This window comes from Corvus brachyrhynchos, unplaced genomic scaffold (assembly GCF_000691975.1).
Source record: "Corvus brachyrhynchos isolate BGI_N302 unplaced genomic scaffold, ASM69197v1 scaffold409, whole genome shotgun sequence".
NCBI classification, from domain to species: Eukaryota; Metazoa; Chordata; class Aves; order Passeriformes; family Corvidae; genus Corvus; species Corvus brachyrhynchos.
In genome coordinates this window covers 977,206-996,504 of record NW_008246059.1, presented here as the reverse complement: position 1 = coordinate 996,504, position 19,299 = coordinate 977,206, and the positions used below count along the sequence as shown (strand labels likewise).

The following is a 19,299-nucleotide window of genomic DNA, read 5'->3' as shown; positions in this document are numbered from 1 at the left end:
CTCCACTTCCCCCCGTCGCCAGGAAACACCCGGGCAAGTTCCACCGCGGGGCCCCGCGCTCCGCCGCGCGCTCCCGGGGCACGCCGGGAACCGTAGTTCCGGGAAGGGGAGGGCAAGGAGGAGGAGAAGGAAGGAAAGGAGAGAGAGCGAGAGAGGGAGGAGGCGTGGATCCCAGGGCGCACCGGGGCTGCCCGCGGGGCGGCGCCTGGAGGCAGCGGCGCCCAGATGAGGAGAAGGGGGGGGTGGAGGTGAGTTACGGGGCGCAGCTGCAGCGCTGGGCAGGGAAGAAGGAAGGGAGGGAAGGAAGGAGAGAGGGAGGTGGCTCTCGCGGTCTGGGCGAGGCAGGGTTAACCCTTCCCGCCGTGGTGGCGCGGGTGTCCCGTGGCGCCGCACCCTCTTCCGCTCTGGATCGCTCCCTGCCAGCCCCCAGCGGCTGTCCGCGTTTCCTTTGAAGCCCGCTTTGTACCTTCAGCCGCCGGCACTGGCCACACGGAATTGCCTGTAGGGAATATGAGGAGGGGTATTTGGGTGCTGTGCGCCTTGTGGTCTTCGTGTCCTCAGAGTTTGGGAGGCAACTTTCTTCTGCTTGGGAGCCTGTGTGTGACGGGGCAGAGCGGCTGCTGGGAGGATTGGGAAACTTCAGCTTGAGTGGAACGTCATCGTTGATGTTTATCCCTTGGCGCTTCAGCAGATTTGCGCTTTCTGTCACTCCCTCAGTTCTAAATGCTGAAAATGAAGAACACCCAACATTCAGGGCTTCACCCTCTTCCAGTAAAACTTTGGACCTTACAGAATACGTACATGCTCTGAAAGCTTGCAGAGCTGTCTCAAAGAAATCACAGAAAGCTGCGCCTTGCGTTTGTCACATTTCCAATATGTACACGAGTGTAAGGAGGGAGACGGGGGTGTAACACCATTCAAAAGAAAATCCTTTACATCAGCCTTTTTCAAGTCAAGACTGGCTTGGTTTCAAAGAAAGCCTGACAGGCTCAGACTTTGTGTGACCCTGCAAAAATCTTATGGCCTGTCAGTTTCATGAGCTGCAAACACTCACATACGCATATGTCAAAATACAAGTCATGTATTTTTTATAGTCTGAAATTGAAACTTGGCTTTTATCACTTCTGCTATGACTACCTTAAGAATTTGTGCTCTTTGATCTGTGGAATGAACATCTTCTGCACTAACTCACGTTTGAAAAGTCTTTGATATTTTTTCAAACCTCAGTCTTCTCTTGGAAACTGTATCAATAAAATTTGATAGCATGATTGTGTTATCATGTTTAAATTTTAACAACCTCATGTTTTGCTGAATAGAAAAAATATGTAATTCTTGTTATCTGCATAATGCAAAGTAGACATACCACTGTTTGGTAAGAAATTTCACGTACCTTGAAGAGGTCTTGGAGTCTATGTGAGTGTCCCTTCATTTTAAGTGACTTGAGAGGGCTAATCTTTTTCTACATGTTAGCTTAAAGAAGAAAAGTGAATTACTTACTTGATTCCAGTAATATGATGCGTATTACAGATAGTGCCAATTATGTGGCATTTTATAAGCAGATCTTTTACTTATTTCTTTATTTTTATTGACTGAATGCCTAATTTTTTGTTAATGAGGATCTTTATCAAGCAAGTCTTCCAGACAGCAGTTCATCTGATTGCTATATACATGAGAAAAATACCTGAAGAGTGTTACAAATTTTCCTTTTGTAGTTCCTCTTCATATTTCAGAACTTCTCTGATGCCCATTCAATGGAATCATGAAACTTTACTAAGAATTGCTGTAGAGATAATGGGTTGCTTCTCTCACCTGTATGATTACTAACACTTAATGCAGAAGTGACTTTTACGTTCATCTGGAAACTATGAACATCTTTCATTATTAATTCTCGTCTGTATGCAGTCAGTTTTATGTAAAAATTATTGTTGATGTTATTGGGACGTTTCTGGTTTTTCAGCAGGTTCTTTGGTATTTACTGAATTTTATGCTGCTGCCCCTGGATTTCTTATATATTGGTTTATTTGTTGAGAGGTAAAATGTGAAGAAAATGGAGGAACTAGATAGTAAGTTCCCCTGAGAAAATGCTTTTGAAGGTGCTGGGGTCCATCAGTGCTAATCGCTTCTTAAGCACCACCTCCTAAGGGCACAGGAGCAGGCAATTCCAAAATGTCAGAAGTCAAGCAGATGAGGTAGAAGGTTGGCTTGGCTGACCAGGGATCTTCTTTTGGAGCTAATGGAACAAAAGAAGGTGTAAGCCCAATGGAAGTAAGGTCAGGTGACGCATCAGTTGATGGAACCTTTTTGGAGTTCAGTAAAGCTTTCAGTATTGTCTCTCACGGTATCCCCCTGGACAAAAAGTCCAACACCAATCATATTTCCAAGGCTTTCCTGTTTCATCTTTCCCAACAGGTGAGGAAGTGGCTCATGGGTCAGGCACAAAGGGTTACAGTGAATGGGGTGACATCAGACTGGGGACCTGTCACTAGTGAGGCTCTGCAGGGTTCTCTTGTCGACCCTGTGATTTTCAATATTTTCATTATTGACTTGGATACATGACTGGAAGGGATACTAAACAAGTTTGCAGATGATACAAAACTGGGAGGAGCTGTTGTCTCCCTTGAGGGTGAAGAGGCCCTATGGGGAGACCTCAGCAAATCTGAGGACTGGGCAATCACCAACTGTATGGAGTTTAACAAGGTAAAGTGCTGGATTCTGCACCTGGGTGTATGGACAGACTGGGGAATGAGATGCTGGAAAGCAGTGCCATGGAAAGGGAGCTGGGGGTCCTGGCTAATGGCAAGTTGAACATGAGTCAGCAGTGCCCTGGCAGCCAGGAGGGCCCGACACGTGGGGGGCATCAGGCACAGCATCACCAGCCTGGCAAGGGAGGGGATTGTCCCGCTCTGCTCTGCACTGGGGCAGCCTCACCTTGGAATATTGTGTGCAGTTTTGGGTGCCACAATGTAAGAAGGATATGAAACTATTGGAGAGCATCCAAAGGAGGGCAATGAAGATGGTGAAGGGCCTTGAGGGGAAGCTGCATGAGGAGAGGCTGAGGTCATTTGGTCAGTTCAGCCTGGAGGAGACTGAGGGGAAACCTCATTGCAGTCTGCAGCTTCCTTGTGAGGGGAAGAGGAGAGGCAGGGTGATCTCTTCTCTGTGGTGACCAGTGACAGGACCTGAGGGAATGACCTGAAGCTGTGTCAGGAGAGGTTTAGGCTGGATGTTAGGAAAAGGTTCTTCACCCAAGGCTGGTACAGGCTCCCCAGGGAAGTGGTCACAGCACCAGCCTGACAGCGTTCAAGAAGAGTTTGGACAACGCTCTTGGGCACATGGTGTGACTCTTGGGGATGTTCAGTGCAGGGCCAGGAGCTGGACTTCAATGATGCCAGTGTGTCCATTCCAATTCAGGATATTCTGTGGTTCTATACTGCAGGACTATAATAAGTTGATACTTGATAACAAACATTATTGGGTACTGAATTAAAGCATGCAGGGCAACACTCTGAAGAACAGTCTGTTGGTTTTGTAGAGAAACACTTTACAGACTTTGGCAAAGCTTATGGGATGAAATTTGTGTTTAAGGTAATGAAACTACAATATATACATATATTTAATGTAGGCTTTTTTCTGGTGAATTTTTGCCAGAGGTAGATTTATTCCACAGATGAAAACCATGTTTTTTCTTTTCTAACAGAAGCATCTTTAGCATTGTTTGAGTAGTTTTAATGACTCATTATAAAATTAATTCTTTTTTATTGATGTGGTTTTGGTTTTTTTTCTAGAACTGAATTCCTACAAAAAATGCTGGTGGCACAGATCTGACCTATAGTAATACCTTGAAAGAGTATGAATATTTCAGCAAACTGCCTCTTCAGTGGTTCCTCGTTAGCATCTGAAGTGCATGCTGCTGCTGTTAATGGAGATAAGAGTACCCTCCAAAGGCTAATAGCAGGTAAATGTTTCCATTGTAGGTGCATTTAGATTACTTCAGAACTGAGGCTTTTTGGTTTTGATTTACAGCTCTGATCTGATATTTTTGATTTCTTGATTATATGTGCTTCTAGAATAAATGTTGCCCTGAAAATATGACTGATTTTTCTTACTTTTTGTTACCTGTTGCCTTTGATTGGTACTTCTTTGTGAAGTAAACCAGAAAGTTGGTAAGTGATAGAACCCCTTTCAGGGAATTTGAAATTCTGGAGAAGTGCTTTGTGCCAAAATATTTTGGCTGCAAATCCTTATTTTTTTAATTGCTTTTTGGGAAATTTGATAAATGTGTTTTTACAGATAATTTATTATAGTTTCTGAGGTCTTGTCACTGTGTGGTATTTGTGAACAAAATGAGCCAGCCTTATTTGTTACTTTGATTCTGATAGACTGGCAATGTTTCTCAAGAGAAATTAAAGGTAATGAGAGAATCTAGTAATATTGAATCTGAAGTAAAAAAAAATTCCCATCCATTAAAAAGCTCAGGATTTTGCCTTCCCATGCTCTCCGGGAATGATATGGCATTCCAGTTTAATAGTTTTCAAAAGCAGTATATATTCTGTGTTCCAAAAACAGTCTTGCATATATTTGGAAGGCTGCCATATGATAGGTGAAGACTTGGATTTTTCAGAGCTTCTGATTAAATGCAATTCCAGGTGATACTCTAGAAGCTCTCTTTGCTCAGTCTTTTTTGGAAAATCCTATTCCTGGAGCTTGGCAAGGGTTGTAGGACTGTGACATAATAAGAAGTCTTATAATAATAGTAATAATAATAGTAATAATAGTCTGAATTTATGCTGTTAACTGGCAGTTTTAATGGGTGTGAAGGCTTTGATGTTAATAGCATGAAAGCAGCAGTCAGGTTTCTTTATGTATCTTCTGCTGACCTGTGTTGAAGGCAAGGTGGTAACCTGTGTGGATCTGTTGTCCAAGCTGTACAGAAAGCAGTAAGGCGCTCTTCCTTACAAGGTGGATCTAGTTTTCTCTAAAGATAACTAGAACTGATTTGACTCAAACAGGAACACATTTGAGGCAACTGATTTTCTAGAAGCTCCACTTGTTGAAACAGTTCTTTTTTGTTGGGCCTTCAACTTTATTTTGTCATATGATGGTTCAAACATGTACTGTTTGCATTTAATTCTATCTATTTGCTCTTTTTAAAAACATTTTATAAACAGCAGATGAGTGGTTGATACAGAGATACTTCTAGAAACCTGTGAGATTCAACTACGCAGTAGCTTTAAATACCCAGGTTTCTAAAAAATCCTTCTGCCTGCGTGTGGAGGTGGAAAAAAATCTGAGCTTTTAAATCCTGGCTAGCAGTCAGAAGCAACAAAGAGCTTTTTCTGACTTCAGTGTGTTTTTGTTAATCTCAGAGCCAAAAAACGTATTTTTGGAAGCACAAAGGAAAAAGTATTTCTGTGTTGCTGGTACATCTTGTCAAATATACCACAAAACAGCCATTAGAACCAGATAAGGAAGTTGCTCTTCTTTTAATGACACTCATGCAGCAACGAGATAAAAATGCTGTTTTACTTTTGCTTGGGAGAGTGAACGGCACAATCCTTGTAGCATTTGCTATACTAGCAAAATTTGGCTTTTCTGCTTTGCCATGTTTTGACAGGATATGACACAGACCTTACTTTTGCCAGAACTGGACCAAAAAGAAAAAGAACCAAACCAAAAATGTCACGTATTGCCTAGCAGAAGAAGAATGCATTAGAGTAATATTTTTAGCTGTTTACCAGTTGCTGTTGAAAGTACAACTTGATGCCAGAAGCAAATTGAGAAATTGGTGCTATTCACCGAATTTCATGACTGCACTCAACAGCAGCAGCAGCTAAATCAGGACAGTACTCCAGCGTTATGTGTGCTGTGTGTGCTGGATTGCTGAACAACACTTTTCTAATACAGACAAGCTTTGCACCTTGATACATAGCCAGCAGTGTATGCAGCGATGGAAAGTCGTGACTTTCTCCTCCTTTCAGGGAGGACCTTTCAGCCCCTAAATTCATTATTACTTTCCTCTTTGTGCTTTCCCTGTTCAGTTATTAACATAGGAGGGGCATAGAGGCTGGCCAAAAGGATTTTTAGAGCAGCCCCCTCAAACCTCTTTGGTGATTTTTCCTTCTGCCATCTGTAGCTTGGTGGAGCGTGTGTGGTTGTATACAAACATAGATGCTTTATTTGCATATAATTAGAGTATAGATGAATTTTAAAGGATCAGGTGTTCGAAGTAATACAGTGTGTTCTGCATAATGTGTTCCTTTTGACACTCTGTGCCGGAAAGAGGCACAGACAGAATCAAAGGTAAGTAGACAATTTATTTAGAGAACGAGGGCTTTGGAACAAAGTATCTCTGTATGTTAACTGCCACTAATGCTTAATCACAGGACTTTCTAAAAATCCTGTGGGTTAAATACCATAAAGTACCTGGCAAGTGTTAATTGTATAACCAGTGTTCTAACAGAAGTGTGCTAATTGTTTGCATTGCAAGAAATGTCCTGTACTGTATCACACTGTTTTAGAGTTGTATGTTCTTGGGCTCTGGGGAATGCTCACAGTATTTTCTTTCCTGTGTTTTATACAACACTGAACATGTCTTTAATTAACAGTTCTTCAATGTTAAAATCCATCTGTATGATTTTGATCCTAGGGAAAAAGAGAGCAAAAGTTAATTTTGTATTTGCAGGATCATTTTCCATTTAATGCTTTGGGAAGAGGCATCTAATTGTTTTAATTGTTTAAAAGACCTCAATAATGATTAGAATAGTCATTATACTGAAGTGTCTTTTCAGTCCAGCTCCTCATTCTAATGCATTGCTTGCATCCAAATGCTTCTAAATATCTGTTTGATGTTTCATTGTAAATTTTAACTAAGCTATGGGTTACAAATATGCAGTTGTGTGCTACTGTTTGATCCTCCTCTACTTCTCTCTTGCCTGTTCTACATTGTGGGAGGTAGGATAAATCTCAAATCAGATATGGCAGAAGGCAAGATTCTTGCAAGTGACAAGAAATTGTCTGTCTTTTAATAATTAGGGAGAATTCACACCCTCCTGCTGCCCTTTCTCATTTTCTGGTCTGAAAAATGCATAGAAATGTTAAGAGTCTGATATGACTGCTTTCATAGAGTGTGAGGAAGTGGTGAAGCACAGCTATGAGAGTTAAATTTTGGACTTGGGCCCTGGATTCTGTAGTGTTCACGACCTCTGTTGGCAATAAGCTTATGGAATGCATATTCTGGTGAGCTGAGGACTTTGAAAGGGGAGGGATCTAACAAAATTTCTTTCTTAGGCAGATATGTGAAGAGAATTTGTTTTTGCCAAAGCAGATTTTAGGTATGCTAATATATGAATGTTTTAAAGGCTGCCTGTGCTTTCACGATTGCAAAAATAATGATCTGCTGCAGCAAAATTGTAAAGTTCACAAGATGTTGTGGCTACTGACTTTCATCAGCTTAATCCCCCCCTTGGCACCTGATGGTGATATAGTAGCTCCTAGCCCTTGTCCCGTCTCTTAGCCTGAGCACAAAGATGCCCTTTTAGGGAAATGCTCACAGGATTTTAACTATTCTAAGGGCCTTACAGAGCCTGGTAAGCAAAAGGAGAAAACCTACTGCTAGCTGAAGATAGTTTCTTTACCTTAAAAAAACATGCAGAAGCTTCAGGCAAATTACTGGCATCAAATTTTGAAGTTCTTGCTCATTTTTCCCTCAGACTGTATACAGTCATGGAAACTCATTGTCATCAGCTACATCACTTTTTGGGAACTGAAAATGAAAACAGGTATCTGTTGCTTTACTTAGTTGCATTGCACTTGAGCTTTAGGCCATTTCTGCTTGTCTTCAGTCTCTAAATCTTATATCCTCCAGCATTCTATAACAGAAAGGGAACTGGAATTTGAGGAAGAGGTATTGGTTTTGCACACTGCTGATTTAAGAACCAATGTTACCTGAGCATAAGCCCATGTGCTTATGTCTTATTGGGCGAAATGAATGTGTATGTATTTCTCTTAATATATTTGAGTGTTCAAGTCCCATCAGCTTCAAGTAATCTAAGACACTGTTGAGGTTATGTTAACACTTAGCAGTGAAATGTGGTTTAGTGATGTCTACGTGGCCATGTTGAACTAAAACTGGAAGAGCACGTGACTGTACTTAGTTAATTAGAGAAACTGGCTCTTTGGTAGGGAACAGTGACATGTTAAATTATGCTTTGGACTACAATATCTGCAGAGGAGCAGGCTAAACAGCAGTGTGAAGGTGGGTATTATAATGCAAAAAGGTGTTCAAAAACCAGCCTGTTTCTGAGAAAGCTAGATGTAGGTCAGTAGAAGACTTCTTGTGGTTTTGGGGTTTTTTGTTTGTTTGTTTTGTTTGTTTTTTAATAATTTTCTAGTGACGTAAGAATTAATTGTAAAACCAGTGGATTTTCAAGGTGAAGTGGCAGTCAGAGAAGACAAGGCCACAGGTGAGGAATAAAAAAAATTTTCTATGTCTGCATCACAGAGGAGTTTGGAAATGTTCTTGAACTTTTTTTGCAGAGCAAAAAGAATTTTCTCAATGCAAATCACACTTTCAAGGCAAAAAAAAGTGTTACAGAGTGAATCATGTGATTGACATGGTATTCACTCTGTAGTTTTAAAGGAACTAAGAAATGTAGTGAGGGAGTCAATGATTGCTCTGACTGGCAATATCCTCCTTGACAGTGTTTTTTATAACTGGCTTGATAGTTAGGGAATGAATTTTAATTCTTGATATTCCCCTTGATTCATATTTAATCTGCTTGATTCTTCTTCTGGGTGAATCAATAGAAATTATATTTAAGAAGACAGTTACTGGATATGTAGATAAGTATAATATGCTGGGGGAGAGCAAAGACTGTGTAAAGAAGCAGCATGCCTCTGCTGGAGTCCTTTTGAAGCATCAACAGTCATGCAGACAAAGGAATAATTAAAGAGCAAAACTAATTTGCCTGTAAAATTCAGTGTTCCTTGAGTAATTGTAGACAACATTGCTCTGTTGGAGATCTGGAGACTCTGGATGTGTGGGGTTGTTGATACCCGTGAAGTTAAAGGTGCTTGCCTTTATGTGGTGACATCATGGAAATATGAAACTTTATATTGAAACTGCTTTGTTTGGAGGGTTTTTCAGACTGTGAATAAGAATAGTGTTTTGACTTTTTTTGAATAGGTTATCAGATTACTGCCTTACTAACCTTATCAATTCAATAAAGCTTGGGAAGTATTTTAGTAGTTTCCATACTGTAAGGGACCCTGAAGTAAATAATGGTATTGATGTAATATTGACGTTTATGCTTTTAAAATAAACATTACTGTGAGTAGGCTTCAAAGATTGTTTTAGTTACAGTGTTTACAGGTTTCAGGATGTCTATTTGGTTTCTGTGCTGTTGATATTTTTTAAACTAATCTGTGCAGCCAAGATCTGTGTAATTATTTTAAAATTATTTATAATTATGCCACTGCAGAATGTTACTGGTGGTAGGTGTATTCATGGAACTAATGTTTTCTGAATGTACTTTTCTCTGTAAATATATTTTGAAATATTCTGTAACTGTCAGTAAAAGTAGGATAAAATGTAATAGCTCTGAGTTTATCATACACTCCATCTTTTTGCTCACCCCAGTCATATTATAATGAGATACCTGCTGTTCATATTATAATGAGATACCTGTTGTTCATATTATAATAAGATGACTTTTTAATAAAAAAGTACTGCTTTTAGCTATATACTAATATACTTAACTGGTTTAAGTGAGAGTTTTGTTTTGGTTTTTTTTAGGAAACTCTGAGCTGAAAGATAAAGAGGACCAGTTTGGAAGAACTCCGCTTATGTACTGTGTGCTGGCTGACAGGCTGGACTGTGCAGAGGCATTGCTGAAGGCTGGAGCTGATGTTAACAGAGCTGATCGCAGCCGAAGAACTGCTCTCCATCTTGCTGCACAAAAGGTAATTACCTTACAAGTGCTTATAACATTAGGACTTTCACAACAGCTGTGAGGTGGGCTGACGCTGGCTGGACACCAGACACCCACCAAAGCTGCTCTATCACTCCCCTCCTCAGCTGGACAAGGGAGAGAAAATATAACAAAAGGCTCATGGGCTGAGATAAGGGCAGGTAGAGATCCCTCACCAGCCCCTGTCACAGGCAAAACAGACTCAACTTGGGGAAATTCGTTTAATTTATTACAGTCAAAGCAGAGTAGCATAATGAGAAATAAACCCAAATCTTAAAATCATCTTCCCCACACCCCTCCCTTCTTCCTCAGCTGAACTTCACTCCCGAATTCACTACCTTACCCTGCAGACAGTGGTGCAGCAGGATGAGGAACGGGTGTTGCTGTCAGTTCATTACTGTCTGTTTTTCCCTTCTACAATCTCAGTCTGTTGTACTGTCCAGTTACATTGTCCCACTGAAGAAGTGCTAAAGGAAGTATTCAACAATAAAATAAAAGGCAACTGAAAGTATAACTTCAGAGCCACAAGAAATCGTTGAGTGTGGTTAGGCCTGGGGGGAAGTGTCCACAGTCTCTCCACAGGAGAATAAGCAGGCTGCTGGTAGGAAAAGCAAAAAAAAAGGGGGGGGAGGGGCTTTGGCTGCTAGCCAAGACATTTGAGTTCATAAACTGTGAAAAAGATTCCACAGAGAAGATTAAAAATTCAAACTGAAAGAAACAGCCTTTTATTTACTATTTTAGTTTTTATAGTATGTTTGTAACTGCTCAAAAATTAACACTTTTTTGTCTGTGTAAACTGTCCTTTGGTACCAGTTAGAGTGCCTGCCATGATTTTCATAGCAAACCATTTCTGTGGATAATATCTTGTCACTTGTTCATAATCATTCACATGTTTTAATACAATTTGCAATTTTTTATTATTTTATTTTAATTAGGTTTGCATAAAGGTAGCTATAGTATGGTCATGGTATTTAGTAAGGAGCAGTTAAATAGAGGACCATTTGGGAAGACTATAATAAGGTGATGTTTTCTAGGTATGTTTGCATGGGAGTCCATAGGGACTGTGTGGTCTGTGTTACTGCATCCCTTACTGGGAAATAAAAGTGCTGTAGGTTGTAGTTGCCTTGACATAGGTGAATTCATCTGCTTGGTTACATACCATTACACCCTGATGAAATAATTCAGTCATCATCATAACCTTGTTTCCAGGATTAATTTTGTATTTCCAAGGGACTGACCAGCTTACTGTGAATGTTGTTGTTTCAAAGATAGGTATTTCATAAAAGCAGCAATGTCAGAGACTTTAAAAAATTGCTGTAACATCCTCTACTTGTCTGGTGTTCATACACGCTTTTAGATTTTATGATGTGATAGACATGCGAATATTTTAATCACATTAAAAATTGAATTTTAAAAGTTATGTTTTCCCCAGGTTCTTAAAATACATTTTAGCATATTAAAACAATATAAATTCTTGTCTAAATCTTTGTCTTAATGTTCATATTGTGGATATTTGTATTATACCAATTCAGGGCGAGAGAGATTTTGCCTTGGCATAATATCCACTAACTGCATGTGCTCTCCATTTCCTTTATGTCTTGCTTCAATCCTGAAAGTGCAGTTTGTACCATGGGATACTTGGACCATCCTAGATGTGTTTTCAGTTGACAGTGCAGATGAAAAGGAAGGTAAAACAGCATGAGGTAAAGATTGTGGCAGTAGATTTTATGTAATCACACACTTACTGTGTAACGTACTAGATAGATGTGATTCACCCCATAGCTGGGTAAGTGCTTGTACCATCATTAGTGCTGGGGGCAAAAGGTGGTTAGGAAACAGCCCTTGAAACTGCTTTTTATTTGCCTCACTTAGCTGTCCTCTAAGATTCCGTTCTTTGTCTTCTGAACAGTTACTTGCTATTGATGTCAGCTTATGAAATTAACATTTCATGTGTGTAACATTTTGTCTGTAGTCTTTCCATATTAACATTTTAAGATCTACATTTCTGCCACGAGCGTCTTCTGAAAAATATATAAAATTAAAATTCAAAACAAGTTAATATTTCATGCAGTTTTGGCTGTTTAAATAATGTTTTGCATTCTTCTCATTTCTCACTGATACTTTTGGTTTATAATCTATTTTTTTTCTCCAAAGTAAAATTCCCTAGTAAAGTTGACTTTCAGATAGAAAAAGAAACATGCTGTGAGGTCACCAGTTTTCAAAGTTTTTTTGTCCACGTTGGTTAATCATGAATATACATATTTACCAGGGCCAATGTATAGTTTTTGTTGTGTTCAAGCTTGTGAGTTAGTAGCTCTCCTGTGCTTCATCAAAAATAGATTCACGTGACTTTACAAATCCCCATTAATTGGTAGTCACAAGTATAATCTTTAGAAGGGCAGTGCTTGGAGATTCACATTCCTAAATTGTACTTGCGTTGCGTCCTAATTTTCCTTTTCTTTGGAGAGAGAAGTTAAGATTTACAGACCTTTACATGCAACCAGTGAAGAGGCAGGAAAAGAAAAGACACTTCTTTCTACACTGATGTTTTTAACTAAAGCAGATGGAGGTAAAATGAAATAAGGTTTCCTGAGTCACAGCCTGCCTCTCTAAGTATTAGGATTACTTTTGCTGTTCTTTGCTGTCTCTTTGAAGGGCTTTTGGGACACCTTGCTCATCAGATCACAGCAGACAGACATTCTGAGGGCCAGAGTTTGTTGCCAGAATATTTGAGACTCTTTAGGTTATCATTCTGCAGGCTGCCTTTATGTGGCCCTTGGCACTTTTTCCTCTGAAGCAGTCTTGCAGCTGATTTGACAAAAAATGATCTCTGCTGCCTTTCTTTGGGAACCACAGAGCTGTCTCAGAGGCAAAGAGTTTGTGAGAAAATGCTCTTCTAATGCCAAGCAGAAGCAATGATTTAGCTATCTTGGACTGAAGAGAGATGAGTGTCTTCATTCATGTGTTTGGATTCAAGATGCTGTCCCTCCTATTAGTAATCCTGGTTATCATTTTAAAAAATCGGTTTTGTTCTCTGCAGGATGAGATGACACTTCCCATTTTTCTGTCTGGAGATTTCACTGTAAGAGAACTGCCAGTTCATGTCTTTCAGTCCTAGTAAAATTGCTTGCGGGTTTTTTAATCCCTATAATAGAACAAACATTCAGAAATGTGGCATTGACCTGAATTCAGTCATAAATCATCAGTATTAAGTAAAATGAATTAGGATTTCAGTTGCTTTTCTTCTCTAGGATGGATTTCTGGTTGGATAGGACTTAAATGAACAACTGTAACACATCATTCCATTAACACTTACGTAACTAGCTTCTGACTGCACCTGTGTGAGTTGCAAACCTGGCTGTACTGGGTGGGTATGTGTATGCATACACATATGTACATATCAGCTCTACATTATATTTTATTCTTAACTTCCACCTCTCTGCAAGTTTTATGCTTCCAGCTATTGTCTGCAGAATAGGGGACAGCCTTTGCTTCCGTCATGTTTGTTATTACTGTTACGTAAGGAGTTTATTCTGTAAAAGCATTTCTTTCAGTCCTTCAAAATGCCAACAATCACATCCAGTGTTCAAAATACAGATTCTTATTTCTTGATAGTACAGAGTTCTTCTTAAATTACAGGTAAAGATTTCAGCACTACCCATATGGTCAGACAAAACATTCTGATGGGATAGTCTCACAGTAGTTCCTTGATCCCTCTCTTTTCCTAATGGCAACTGTAACTCCTTTTGCAGCAGTTACTTTGTTACTTGCAGTTGCGTAGTTGATCTCCTCCCGGTATTCTGGTGCACTCCAAGTGCCTTTGCTTTGTTTCACAAATGTCCTAGAAGACATGTTTCAGAACCCTGGTTTGTCAGTAGAGCTCTATTTTGATTTGGTTATCAATAAACAGTACCAAAATTTCTGCACTTGATATAAATGCAGTTCACAGTCTCTACCAGAATTATTTCTGATAGCATAGCTGGGCAGACTGGCCAGTGCTCATACATGTTCTTTCAGTTCCAAGGGTTTCAACACAGGAAAGAAGTGAAGCTGATCTGATGATATCAGTACCTCTGTCTAGTGCTGTTTTAATAACCAGGTCATATTTACCAGTTAATGAGGAAACTCAAGTCTCAGAACTCAGAGTTGCTGTGTCATCCTGGTCTTGCCATGCTTCATTCAAATGGTTTTTGTCACTGGAACATGTCTACAAAGCAATAGTTACGTGAAGAGCTGTCAGGTTCTCATCTGTTCCCATCTCGACAAAAGATTCTTATAATCTCTCTGTCTCAGACTTCACTAATGACATTCTGGACTATTAGCAAGAAGTAAGTCTTAGGATATCCCCTTATTTATTGGTCCATTGTCGCCTTTCTAAGCCTAAGCATTCTCACACCTTTCTTTGTAGAAAGTTCCTGAAACTAAGAAGGCAAGGTCAGAAATTTCAGCTGTACTATTTGCAACACTAATGCTTTTTGAAAACCAGGTGTGGTTCTATATTGATATAATAGCCTTCGATGAGTGGTTGCTTAATGCTAATATTTATGTTCTTAATGGTTAGTCTTCTGTTTAGTGATAGGCATCCTTTATATTACAGCTTTTAAGCTTTATACGTCTGTTGGTCTAAAAAAGATTTTTTGCGTGAATAAAGAGATACATTTAAGCACATAGAAAGTTCAACTAACAAGTATGCTTTTCTCTCTATGGAGAATAATATAGTACAGTGCAATGTGAGATGATGGGCTGAGAATAATCTCATGTAACTAAAAATTTACATTGCAGACATCTACATATAAGGTAGCCACGTATATAACTTCTAAAAGTAATGCGCTCAAGGGTGCAGTCATTCACCCTAAAGTGAGATGAGTACTCTAAGGCACACTGACTAGCTCATTCTTTCTTTTAGGCATCTGACTGATGTAGGTTTTCATGTTGTCAATGTTGTAATTGTGACAAATTAATCTCACCCAAGACATACATTTTTTAGCAACTTGTTTTCCGATTGTTCTTGACATGAGCTTTCATAGTATCTGTCTTTTTTTCATTAGCTTTATGATGGAGATGATTCAGCCTTTGTAGGCCGAAGGCTATGTGAATGAAGTTACTTGGTGTTTTTCCTTTTGGATTTTCTTCTGTTCCACTTCTTCCTCTCTATTCACAAATGGACAGGTCTCACAAGCAATTTTGAAAGGGTGTGCACCCCTTAAAAAAATAAGAAAGGGGAGGTCAAGTAATTAACTTCATAAAATTTAAATTAAAAATCAATCAAACAAAAAAACCTCAAAAATCTAAACCCACCAGAAAACGATACAAGTTATTGCTGGAGTGCACCTGTGAAGATTGCCATGGGAGCTTCAGAGGGTGGTTGTGACTTCCTGAACACGGATGTAATTTACTGGGAACTGAAACTGTGACTGATTGCAACAGAAGTAGAATCATTAGCATAATTTGCCAGTGATTTCACACTGAGGAATTGTAGTACTATATGGGTACAGATTGTTTAAGCTTCTAGAACTTAGATTATTGTGAAATAAACATGCTGTGGAGATTTGAGTACTGGGACTACAGTTTAACAACAGACATTCATTTTCAGTTGTAGGCATTCTGGTAGCAATTTGCTTCTAGTGTTAAATTGCAACTTTTTTAAACACTGACATGTGATACTTGTGAACGGAAATGTTTCTACATACCCAAATTACCTGTATATGTTTTGTCATTTATCTTTCATTAAGGAATTCCAGTTTAAGGGGAACAAAAAGCAGGCCTGTTTCTTTCAAAATTTCTCACAGAGAATGCTCACTTATAAGCAATCTGTTTACTTTGGGGAGTAATCCACCTGAATCTTTCTGAATACTTTAAGCACAGCCTTTTGTGTTCATAGGGATAGAAGAAAAAAATCAATATTTTTTTGCTGGTTTCTAATAATATGCACTTAAAATAATCTATCAGGATGCTTAACTGTCAGGAGGATGTTAATTTTGCCTTCAGGAAGATTAATAAAACCCCAGTGGGAAAATGTGACTTTAGAAGCATTAAATATTGTGTAGCTTATATTATTTATTTGCTGCCATGGTTGTTGGTAAATAATAGTACATCCAGGATGCAGTTAGGAATTCTGTGTAAAGTAGGAGAATATAATTTAATGGTCATTGGTTTTCTTAAAGTAGAAAAAATGATTGTTCCTGTATACTCAGCAGTAACAACAAAGGTAAAGAAAAGGAAGTAAGAAAAGACAGCCTGTGGCAAGCATTAGACATGGTAGAAAATTAGAAACAGAAGGTAGTCTTTAGGTCACTTATTTTATGAAAGCTTATTCCCAAGTCTTATCTAATGAGTACAGTCAAGTTAGTCCAAGAGTTGCAAAAACAGAATGGTTTTTTCCCCTTTCTTGAGCAAGTAAAAGGTGTTTGTATTAAAAACTCTTGAATTAACTTGCCTGGGGGCAAGTTTATACATTTTTCCTTCGTTACCTTTTCCAATATGTATTTCCTGGAGCTGTAGTCTCTCAGATCTTTTGTAAGGTTTTATATGATCTACATAAAAGAGCACACGTGCTTCTAACTTTCTTTCCCAATCTATATAATGAAAATAAATGATCATGTCAGAGACAATGGCCAGTTCATGTTCCTTTTTTCCTTAGACCAATAACTTTTTATAATGTTCCCCCTTAAGTGAGAGCTCATAATGAGTAATATTAATTGTATGCATGTAGGTTGATGAAATGTGAATGAGCTTTACATTCATTCTGTGATATTCTCACATGAACATGCAACTTGATTAAATGTGAGAAATCTGAACACACAGGATGTGAAAGGGGAATGTTTGCTGATCTGCCAGAAGAGGTGATTTTTTTTTATGTGTTGGACTGTCGTTTCCTCTGTGATTAATTAAGCCACAGACAATAACAATGATACAAATGTTTTCTTCACTTTACTGAACAAGGAGTTCTCTCTAGTGAATGCAGCCTGAAGTTGCTCAAGGGTGGAAGGCAGAGTTCCTTGTGTGTGATGTGTATGTGTTATATTACAGATAAGCTGTCCTAGCTACCAAGGGGTTGGTCCCATCCATGGCCTGCCCCTGACCCCTTTTCACAGCTGTGGAACTGCTTACTGGTTAGTGAGTTGACAGAGAATGAACTCTACAAAAGAACAATTAATTTTCTGTCTACTTAACACAAGTCCCCATGTTCCCAAATGCTTTTTACTATTGGTTGTTTTGATAATACCATTGATCTGTGCTGCAAGCCCTATTGAAATGGTTAAAAATAACTACAGGAAAAATTTAAGAAGAAAAAATTCATATTGTTGCAGAGATCTGATTCCCAGTACATTCCCCAAGAAAATTGTGCTGTTACTGCTGAGAATGAACAATAAAACCGACAGAGACTTTGCAAGGCTGGAATTTCCTAAATGAACACTGACATAATGAAAAATATTCTCAAAACCATAGGTAAGAATTTTAGCGTCCTATTTGAGTTCAGGAAGGATGGGAACCCTTTTGAAACTGGTGTTTTTCTGTCTGTGATAAATAACAGCTGCGACTCTCTTTCAGGATCTTGTATGTCTCTCCTGATTCTGCTTTTGACTGTTCTTTAGATTTCATTAATACTTCCATTTGCCTCTGCTGGTCTTGATTCAGAGTGAAATTTGGGTACTACTTTGCAAGACTGATACTTGATTCTCATATATTCAGGCAGTGCATTTTCAGCTTGGACACTTTGTCATGTCTTGTAACAAGGCAAGACCATGCACATTATTGTTTCCCCATTAAGTGTTAAGCCACTACAGTCATATGGTATCCAGCAATTTTCTATCTCTGCTGTCAAAATGTGGGTTAAAATACAGGCAGTTCTTTTCTCTGGAGAAGATAAAACTGTGGAAATACTGTTCTACATGTTAGGTTTCAGTTGCACAGCAGATACTAAGACATCTGAATCTGATTTCTCACTGGTTTTGTTAGCATGAAACCATATTTTAAGACAAGGTTATGCAAAAATTTACATGCCAAAGTATTCTTTTGACTTGAAGTTCAATATCAGAATTTCAGACTAGCTGTAAGATCAAACTTGGTCTCTATACAGACTTCACTGATAAATATGGTATGAATGTCTATAGTCAACGGCACCTGTAGAATTGATTTTTAAATTATTTTAGTAACAGTTGGTTACTAAACTAACTTACTCTGGCAAAACATATTTGAAAGTATTGCTTGCAATTTGTGGCTACCTCCTTGGTATAGCTACTTTCCAGCAGACATTTTACACACCGAAGGAGTTATAGCATGGCTAACCAAAAAACATAGCATCTGTTACTGTCTGTGTTTAGGACTGGATGGTGAAAGAAAACAAATAAAACTGGCTGAGATGCTAAAATGAATTATTCTATAAATATCTGACAGATTTGCTCTGTGTCCTGCTGTAGGCAGAATGCTTCTATCTACTTCCACTTGGAAGAGCAAAATAGTATTTTTCAGCATTTAGAATAGTAGAAGTAAAAGCTGAGGGAGGATGGAGGATGTTTAGAGAGAGGGCTTGCGAGCACTTGTGGAGTATTTACACAAATAGTACATAGTAGAGTATATTTGCATGGAAAGGGATGGACTGAGTGTAGTGCCTTCCCTCTGACCTGCAGATGAAGTGTTGGTCTCCAGCTCCCTGGGGCAATTAATGACTGACAGTCATTGTTGTAGCATCCACATTTTGAAGGATTTTGTTTTACTTGTGAGGTTGCAAATGTAATCGAAACGTAGCAGAAAGAATAAACACATCCAAGGTTTTTGGGAAGATGTGTTGATTAATTCTTGCTCTGTGTAAGGGATGTTCAGTATGATTCTCAAGGAGGCACATCTGGAACACAACTTGAAAAATACAGTGGTGTATCATTTCTGATTCTGACTTGTAATAGTGGAAAAGATTCTCACTTATTAAGAATAGTGATCATGAACCAAATATTATAAATAAGGCTTGCAGCAGAAAAGTCACGAATAATAACAAGTGGACAACTCATTGGGCTAGTAAGTCTAAATCTTAAAGGCATTAATTTACAGGTTTTGCTGTTAAGATTAGGTGTTAAGAACAGTAATTTTTCTTCCCTATTTGGGACCATCTAGTCCTCTCACATAATACTGTTGTGGGGCCTTTTTTAAATAAAAGGCCTTAAAATAAAAAAGGGAGGAAAATTCCAAATGAAAATATTTTTAATGAACTCGGTAAAACCAAACTGGGAGAATGATACATATTCCATTTTCTTTAACCGAGGCATGTATTAAAAATAATGAGAATCTGCTAAATAAGAACAGACCATGAAAGTAACAATAACCTAGGATAAGTAGG

At 38.7% G+C, this 19,299-nt stretch overlaps 1 protein-coding gene across 8 annotated transcripts in view; it reads left to right on the top strand.

Moving 5' to 3' along the window:
* Nucleotides 1-6: 6 nt before the first annotated feature.
* The window catches only part of INVS (inversin), an 84,758-nt gene continuing 65,465 nt past the window's right edge, over nucleotides 7-19,299 (top strand). For 4 of the 8 annotated variants that reach the window (XM_017746131.1, XM_017746130.1, XM_008642682.2 and 1 more), the window contains exons 1-3: nucleotides 7-248; nucleotides 3,786-3,955; nucleotides 9,794-9,960. In XM_017746131.1, coding sequence (XP_017601620.1) covers nucleotides 3,850-3,955; nucleotides 9,794-9,960 — 273 coding nt within the window. In that variant the 5' untranslated portion in view covers nucleotides 7-248; nucleotides 3,786-3,849. Of the gene's footprint in view, nucleotides 249-3,785; nucleotides 3,956-9,793; nucleotides 9,961-17,278; nucleotides 17,418-19,299 lie in introns of those variants that run through there. The other 4 variants (XM_017746134.1, XM_017746133.1, XM_017746132.1 and 1 more) reach the window with 2 other exon arrangements.